At 37.0% G+C, this 9626-nt stretch overlaps 1 protein-coding gene across 1 annotated transcript; it reads left to right on the top strand.

The window, feature by feature from the left end:
* Window positions 1–4112: 4112 nt before the first annotated feature.
* On the top strand, window positions 4113–7960 carry LOC149155385 (uncharacterized). The gene is made up of 2 exons (XM_089445464.1): window positions 4113–5284; window positions 7528–7960. Exon 1 carries the CDS (start codon window positions 4386–4388, stop codon window positions 5268–5270), a length of 885 nt encoding a protein of 294 aa, XP_089301590.1. The 5' UTR covers window positions 4113–4385; the 3' UTR covers window positions 5271–5284; window positions 7528–7960.
* Window positions 7961–9626: the final 1666 nt, after the last annotated feature.

Here is a 9626-nt window from a genome sequence, read left to right as displayed (position 1 = left end):
AAATCCGAAATGTGTGCCCATCTCCCCTGTAACAAGGGGTTCTCGAAGACAACTGCCCCTTCGCATGGCATGGGCCCTAACAATCCATAAATCACAAGGCATGACACTACAAAAGGCAACAATCGACATTGGCAACATTGATCGTCAAGGCCTTACATTCACAACCATATCTAGAGTTAGATCGTTGAATGATCTTTGCATCTCTCCAACTTTCTCCTTCACACGCTATGCACGCATGCAAGAAAATCCGTATGTCCTTCACAGGAAAAAAGAAGAAGCATACCTTGCCTCCAAATCTGTGAATCGGCCTACTTGAAGACCTTCTCTTCTTGGTTACTTTCCTTCCTTTGCATTCCACTTGCAAATGTTTCATCTATTCTCTCATGTTAACACCTTCAAATCTGTAAGTTTTTTTAATCTATTCTATTTCTACTATACTTTTAATTTCAAAAGGTTAGTCATATTTTTTTCTTCTATGCTTTCCCTTTCAATTAATGAATTTATACATGTTCACTTACACACTTTCCCGTTGTTTGCAGAAACAGATGGATCCACAATATCTTTCTCAGCTCTACACATTTTTCCATCAGATACATGAACAAGAGGCTTCTCTTTTGGATATACAGACTTGGTTCCTACATTCTTGTATTGTGCCACTGTACTGGATGCACCCAACTCTCCAACTACTTAAAAGGATTAAAGATTTCATGCATGTCCTCATCCATGTACATGAAAGGGATGCAAACATGCAACTTCGCATATATTACCTCGATCGTGTCCCAAATCTAAATGTCAAATGGTGTTGTAGATGCCACACATCGCCTTGTATTTATGACCCTACAGGAAAAACAGTCAAAATCAACATGCACTTTGGTTGAAGGACTTCAATCTTTTTTCACCACTCTGCTACATACTTCTACTTTTATAGCAAACAATACATGTTTTTTCGTCAAATTTTACTCACTCTACAGTAACTCTTATAGAATAGTCCCATACTTGCATGGCATTCGTACTACTTGCTTTCCCTGTTTCCTTGTCTATTTGCCAACAAAATTTTCCATTCTTAAATAGAATATGTTTGTCTGCTTTTTCATGTCATGGATAGCCAACAATTATAGTCTGGAACTTTATATGGAAAAGATAACCAACAATTAAATTCTTGAAATTAATATGGAACAAACCATACTGCCCAACAGTTTCTTGTCCACCCATCAATTTGAATGCATTTCCAATGAACCTCTTCTACTGTACATTTCAATTTAAATGGTAATTAAGAGGTTTCTATGCACATGTTTACTCTTTCTTGAAAAAAAAACTGTTGCATGGATATGCTGCCAAAATAAGTATGTGTACTTACTTTTGCAGCCTTTCACAACACCATGGCTGTGTTTCTGACGTATCACAACCAGTTTTAGCTTTTGTGATATACCCATGAAATGACTATGCAAACCAAAATTCCCCATGTTTTGCTTCTAATGACAACCTTCCCCTTGTTTCTTGCTATTTCATTATTAATGCAACATGCAACCATGTTCATTCCTAATAAGTTTTATAAGCTTTACCTCTTCAGTATTATTCATGCAAGATGGAACCATGTTCAACCCTCCTACGAATGTATGTCGGTGTGTTTCATTGAAGACTGCAACCTTTCAAACACTTGAATTCACTCATGTCAATTAATTCTTTCCAAAATTTCATCTTATACATGCTCTAACAGATGCTACAGAAAACCATTTGAATATGTTCTCAGTTTGAAACCAAAAAATAACACATTAAATTTAAATATGGTTTCTTTCCCACTTGTTAAGCTGACTCATGTGATTAGGCAGATTGGAATTGCACTATTGTGATTTTGTTTAGTATTGTTTCAATAGATTTTGTCTTGTTCCTATTCGTGTGACCACAATAAAAAAACTCAACTCACAACATTATATATGGTAACCTCGACACTAATGGTTGGATTACAGATTCTGTACCTTCACAATGTTGACAAGACATGGATTAGCAATGCTAAAAAGGTAATGGTCCACTCAATGGAACGATTATAAAAAATGCAATTGCTTGAATGTCATTCATTGTTAACCCTCAGCTTCATACAAGCAATGCCTATATATTTATACAACACTCCATCCAATACAACAATGTTGTTACCAAACATGCTTGCCCCAATTGAGAAGGTAGCAATATATGGGAATCCAATAAAAGGTTTTTCATTCTTTGTAACCAACTTGCCTCAGCTGAGTAAATAGGTTACTTATTTTATCCCCATAAATTTTTTTCCATACTTGCAAACAAACTATTCTGTTCATCTCTATTTTTAGCCTTCGTATAAATAACGAATTTCTTGTTGCAGATGCTAGGAGTGTTTATTGTCATATATATGGATGCTTTTCGGGTGCAAGTTCATGCCCACAACAATTGTATTGCTGCTGCTATTCTTTGTCAACTATAAACCATAAGGGTTTGAAAATCGATTTCTACTTAGCTAATCAATTTTTCATATATACCTGGGTGTTTTCGTTAAGTTTGATTCTTCTTGTCCTTGGAGGAATCACTGATCCTGCTAGATTATTCATTAAATTTGTTTGGTTTTTTTTTCTGGCACATGTATATATATGGTCATTTTCTCAATATAATATGACATCTTAAATGCAATACATAGCACGTGTGTTATTTCAATCAAACGTTCTGAATTGTTTGAATACGAGACACATAATTGGTGTCATATTTACAGTGATTAAATGCATTGTAACCAATTTAGAATTCTCAAATGAAGCCTTAAGGTTGTATAACACAGTTCTCACTTCATATTTCCCATCACATTGGATGGCATTGTCATTTCTCATGTTTTTTTTCCAATGAATTGACAGAAAGTACTTGTTTTTTTGGTTGATTGATGTGACATCCAACTCTTACAATGTTGATCTTCGAGGATTCCAACAGATGATGGGTGCAAGAATCAGAATCTTCAAGCAATTCTTATAAACTTCCATCATTTTGCCTGTGATTGACAGACACACTCACAGGGACTGCAAAAGCCATTGTAATGCTGCTATTTTGAACAAACACTTCAAACAACATTATAATACTAATGTTTACCAATTAAAAAACTGCAGGCTGCTAATGTGCTACTTAGAAGGGCCATTCCTGATGAGAACAAAATTAATCGATTAAGTCTGATAAATTTTTCAAGCTATTATCTTCTTATTGTGTTCTATTCATATTGGTTGATTCTTGGTTCATTTCTTTGTGAACATTAGAATAATTTTCTCAATATTGACGAGTAATTTGAAATGCAGTAGTCTTTAGTGCGACTTTTTGGAGGCTTTTCCAGTCAAATTTCTCTAAAATCCGGTAGCAATTTATTGCAATTGCAAGTTTGATAGGTAATTTCTGCACAATCAAAGCATCCTAGGGTTTTTCAGGGTGCTGAATCCAAATATGCAGTTAAAAAACCATTTTAAATAATACAAATCAAGATTTAACCTCAATTTTTTCCGTCGGATTCCGTCACCGGAATCTCCAAAAAGTCGCACTAAAAACAACTCCATTTAAAATTGTTCAACAACACTACTCGGTCTACCATGGCTTTCTCTATCCTTAAAAAAACCAACACAAATTACCAACAATTCTTTACACCCTATACAAATACTAGTTTATAACCCTACAAGATAAATATACAATGTATCTACTTATTTAATATTACATGCAAAATAATATACACAAAATAAATAGTTTGGTATTTTGATTTTAGTGATGGCATGCACCAAAATTGATCAAAATGAATTCGTCTATAAAATCATTATGAGAAATTATTTACATCATTATTTAATATTACATGCAAAATAATATACACAAAATAGATAGCTTGGTATTTTGATTTTAGTGATGACATGCACCAAAATGGATCAAAATGAATTCGTCTATAAAATCATTATGAGAAAATATTTACATATTTTTTTTTTCAACGATTATTTTTGTTGTTGTTGTTTGGTTGAGTCACTCTACCACAGGTGGTTTATTTTCCCAAAAAAATCCAAAGATAAAAAGGATAAAAACGTGGCAATACACAAAGCCACAAGTATTTAAATGGTAACGGGCCTCCTCCTGATTAGGCATTAGGTCTTGACCTTACAATTCAATTCGATCAACGGGGAGGTTAGTCAGACCGTCAGTATTCATTCAAGTGGGTTTTTGCAGAAAATGCTAGATAGCTTCTGTACTTCAGTGACTTCAATGCAATATTAATGTCTGGTTCTGTTTTTGTGGAGACAGTTCTTGTGTAACGCCAGGAAGCTTATATGCTGAATCTGCTATGAAGGATGTTAGCAGAGGTCTGTATTGCTTTCTCGTTGGTGGGGTAAGTTAACAGTCAGTTTGAAGTTATGTCTTGGGCTCAAATTGCACTTCCTTTGTTCAAGTGGTCACATGGAAGCAAGAGGTCGTTGCCTTCCAATGCGCAGCATTGTTTTAGCAGTAGCCCTGATTCTATTAGCGTTGATGTAAGGGGCCCTTGTTTGAGTAAGAATTACTGTGCATTATTCAGAAAAGAAAGGAGGAGAAGCGCCCAAATGACCAGATGCTCATCTTCAGAGGCAACCAATGCAGATCATGTAGAGTCTAATGGATTAGTTGAACTGCCACTGTTTCCACTCCCACTGGTTCTGTTTCCTGGTGCAATTCTACCCCTGCAGATCTTTGAATTCAGGTACAGAATGATGATGCACACCCTTCTGCAGACAGACCTTAGGTTTGGAGTGATTTACACGGATCAGTTAGCAGGGATTGTTGACGTGGGTTGTGTTGGGGAGGTTGTGAAGCACGAGAGGCTTGTGGATGACCGATTCTTTCTGATATGCAAAGGGCAGGAAAGATTTCGTGTGGTGAAATTGGTGAGGACTAAGCCTTATCTGGTGGCCCAAGTCCAGTGGTTGGAGGATCGACCCTCGGATGATGGCCAGGAAGATGATCTGGAGAAGCTTGCGAATGAGGTCGAGACATATATGAAGGATGTGATTCGAATATCCAATCGGTTGAATGGGAAGCCTGAGAAAGAATCCCCAGAGGATCTTAGGAAAGGCCTGTTTCCCACTCCTTTTTCATTCTTCGTGGGCAGCACATTCGAAGGGGCACCGGCAGAGCAGCAAGCACTCTTGGAGCTGGAGGACACCGCGGCCCGGCTGAAGAGGGAGAAGGAGACCCTCAGGAACACTCTCAATTATTTGACAGCTGCAGCTGCAGTCAAAGATGTCTTTCCATCTTCGGACTGATAGTTAACCTAGAGGTTCATTATTCTCATTCAAGCCTTCTTTTTACACTTGTAAATGGATGCCATTATGATGAGCAATTTTTAGTAGTTCTAAACAACAGAGATTAAATGAGAAATCCCTATTAATATTTCTAAGAGAAGCTTTCAAAAATTTCTGTGTTATCACCATAACTAAAACATTTGTTTGGGGACTTTAAAAGTGTCTCAGACAATTTTTTTATTCTAATAAAATGCTTCGTTGAACTATTGAGATGATGACCCTGCGTGGAAAGGAAAAATGGACTGCAATGGCAGAGGCCGTACATTGATAACGAGGGTTATTGACAAATTTTTCTTTCTTTAATAAAACATTTTGCTTGACTACTAAAATATATTCCCAAAGGAACTGGCCAGCAAAGGCAGCGTACGCAAGCTTAGTGTCTTCAAAGTGCCCTCGAGTTCAAAGTTCAGAATTGCCTTCCAAGCTTAATACCTGAACATAAACAATAACATTCATTAAATCCAGTTTGTTTGCCCAGCTGGTCCATGCATTCAGAAGAGTCCAGAGAACAAGAGGCATAAAGAATGCATGAATAAGGGGCACTCGAACTGCCTCTCTTCCTAACACTTTTCCACACACTCAGAAGAGTTCAGAAAACAAATGAATTAAATATGGCTTGGAATCTGGATAAGGGGCACTCAAACCACTTTTTTCCTGATACCTGTCCACACGTTCAGAAGAGTCCATAAAACAAAAGACATAAATAAGGTGCGGATAAGGGATACTCAAACCATAACTCTTCTTGATGCTTTTTCTGGAAGAAATTTGCCGTGAATCCAGCTGTGAAAATCTCATTCCCCAAAATCTGCAATCCCAACAACCGTTCACTGCAATAAAGGGTATTTTGCCATCTCTGAATCAGCCCGGATCGATGAAATTGCAATTCGAGCCACCATTCACTGCAATTTCAGCAATTTCTGATTCACTGGATTCCAGGGAAGCCCTCAGACATGGGGTGATTTTTAGTGCCAGGTATGCTGCTCCCATAAATTATTCTTTCTACTGAATCATGCCCGCATTCTGTGGCAGCTCGTCAGGGTCCTTATAGTGTGGTCCATCTATCATGTTGTAGGCTCTGGGTCTTTAATATTGGGTTCCCTCCCATCATTTCCTTGTTCTTGATCGGGAAGCTACAACGCCTAAGAGATGGCTAAGGCCGACCAAAAGTAATTTCATTCTATTGTGGAGAGTGGGGTTACGGGCAACTTTTCATTCTCACTGTCTGGCCAGCTTGATGGCTTAGCCCTACCTTCAGAGCACTGGAATTGGCTAGAGCAGGCCAAGAGGGCCAGAAAATGTATCCTTCATATGCAGCTTTATGATGCTAAATATGACAGAAAGGGAAAAACGTTTTTCAGTGACTTTAATTAGTCAAAGTGGGTTAAATTCCAAATTCTGAAGTTGCTTTGTCTGTGAACATAGGAGCGAACAGGTACTACATGGCAAGGCAAAAGCTAAAAGGGGTGGTAGGTAATCTTTTTGCTAATACCTCCGTGTATCTTTATATGTAACCATTGAACATTCTTATTCTTTTTCTAATAGCCTGCTTCTTGGGACACGGATATGTGAGTTCATCTGTCATTAGTCAAGGCATTGTTCTAATTGATTAAGTAAAGATACCAGAAGTATTAAACTAATGACATATGGGATATTTAGTTCGGGAAAGGAAAACATGGATATTGACAACTAGTTCAGTTGAACACATGGGTATCTGTTTTAGTCATCCTAGTTTCTCTGCTGCTGTGGCATTTTTGGTGGCTAAAACTGGGAATGCCTATGAACTTAGCATGTGCAGATACATTGTTATCTGCTTTATTATTCACAGGAGACTGTGCATTTACATTGTTGTTTGCTTTATCATTCACTCAAGATTGTTTTGATTCATTGCTATCCTACAGATGCTTTCAGATAGAAATGCACTATTTTATCTAGGATTGGGATGCTTATTTTGGTGCAGGCAGATAAGGAAATTAACAATAATTTTCAGTGAAAGAAATGGGTCTCTGTTTATTTTTGACCTTTCACTCACATGACATTTCTGTGGCTGTAATGGAATACCAGTGAAATTCTGAAATTCTCATGTGGCTATGTTCAGACAAAATTTTGTTGCCCAATTGTACAAGTGAAATTCTGAAATTCTCATGTGGCTATGTTCACACAAAGTTTTGTTGCCCAATTGTTCAATGCCATTGCTTATGATTTTTTGTTTGTTTCACAGATATGTCGACAAACACAGCTATAGGCAAGGTCTAGTATGGCTTCTATTCCATCCAACTTGAATGTATTTTCTCAATTTGATGCCCTGTTCTTTTCCAACTCAATGCTGTCATGCTCGATTTCTTTTAGATTTAACAAGTTTTGGGTGATTTTGACAACATAGAAACTGCCCTCATAGTGAAGCAGCTTAGCTAAAAGATTTAAAGAACAGCTATAAGTTATCATAGGCAATGTTTCTTCCAAAAAAATAGTTGAGTTACTTAGTGTAGGTCCCTGGCAAGTTTCCGATGGACATGGAATATGAAAAGAAATCTTATGAATTGCAAGATTTTCTTCAACCCAGTTGTAGTATGCATTTGTAACTCGCTCCAGATCTCCTCCGATCCCTACTTTAATAATAAAAATTTCTTGATTGCATTCGCTGTTAATGTTTAGATGACTTGTTACATTTTTCCATATTGAGCTTTTTGTGTTTATGGATAATTACTTGAGCTTTTTGTGTTTATGGATATCTTATTAGTTATTTGTCTTATCTTTTGAAATAGGGGACTTCTTTTGAAACTAATTTACCATATATTAGACATATTAAACAGTTAAAAATATACAAAATGGAGCTTCCAATGCTCACTATAAGAAGACTTTTGACAACCATTGGCATGAACAATGACAACCAAAAGACATCCAATGGTAGGAACATACTGCTACGACCCAACCAGCCTAACCATATGAAGTTGGTACTAGCCAAAGACAGTCTATGTTTCCCATTTGAGGGGAGCATAACATATTAAGATAATTATGCTAACCCTAATTGCTGTAGTATGCATCCAAATCTGTGACAGAACAGATAGTTGACAAATGGTGTTCAGAACTCTCTGAAAGCCACATGATCAGACAAAGCAGGACCGGACTAAAATACAACTGAATCCAGTGAGAGATGCAACTTATAATCATCATTTCCTTTAAAAAAATTCCTGAAGCATTGAGTGGCATAACAGAATCCCTATAAGCTTGAACATCGTATTTTTTTCTCAACCATCAAGCTTTATTCCTGGACTTTTACATTTTGGCATGAGACTTTTATGCGTAACTACTTCTAGATTTACTGCGAATTATACCATATAGACTGGAAGAGAGTCCTTTACCTAGTGCATGCAGAGATCTGTCCAGAAGTCAATGCATATTTCACCTGGCTTTTGTTTTATTTTGGGAAGAAAATTGCAATTGGCACCGCTTCTGAATCTCCTAACCATCTCATGCAATGACAATGGTAGCCACTGTGAAATCATGATATACTGGGCCTCCTTAATACCCGAGGGATTCCTTGGCTTAGCATTCTTTGCATATCCATCTTTCCTAACCATGCACATAGACAATGAACAATTTATTTTTAATTTCCCTTTGGTCCATTTTGAAGTATGCTGCATATGCGTTTGTTTGCCATTCGGCTTTGTTTGGAAGATCATCTATCATCTATCATATCTTTAGCTATTATGATCTAGGTGGAGTGAGCTTCGCTATCATGTTCTTATACAGAAGTCTCGTTGCTCCTTAAATTATAATTTCAAGGCATTCCTTTTCTGCAAGGATATGAATAAGGCACTATAAAAATAAAAAGATCGATACTCCTCATACTGATATTAGTCTTAATATTTTTTTTTTCATCCCTTGTTTTCAATCTGGAAATTTTGAGGATGTGGCCCTAGATATCTGAACTAGAACTAAGATGCCTATACAACCAAAACTTGGGAAACCACACATTAGTCTGGTCCTATTTTTCTTGGAAGGGGTGCTTTTGCTTGTTGAGCCTTTTGTTGTGGTGGGATGGGTTGCTGCATATAATGTCCACTGGGACATGTTGTAATGTATAACTAGAGTATTTGAGTGTCATGCTCAAGAAGCGCTTTGTTCGATGAAGTCTCCTGAGGCCCCTTGTTGTATCATTTTCAAAGTTGCACGGTCCTGGTACTAGTATTGGTACTGATATGCTGATGCAGTATTGGTACAATAAATTATGTATAGTATGACAAAATTATGCACAATTTTAACATTCTCTTTGTTTTTTAATTAATTCATATCACCATTCTCACTTAATCCATGGTG

The sequence above is a fragment of the Pinus tabuliformis genome, chromosome 9 (genome assembly GCF_031772625.1).
Source record: "Pinus tabuliformis cultivar Carrire ecotype Pingquan chromosome 9, CPIR1, whole genome shotgun sequence".
Lineage (NCBI taxonomy): Eukaryota > Viridiplantae > Streptophyta > Pinopsida > Pinales > Pinaceae > Pinus > Pinus tabuliformis.
Note: the sequence above shows the minus strand (reverse complement) of the source record. Positions and strands in the feature narration are given on the sequence as shown.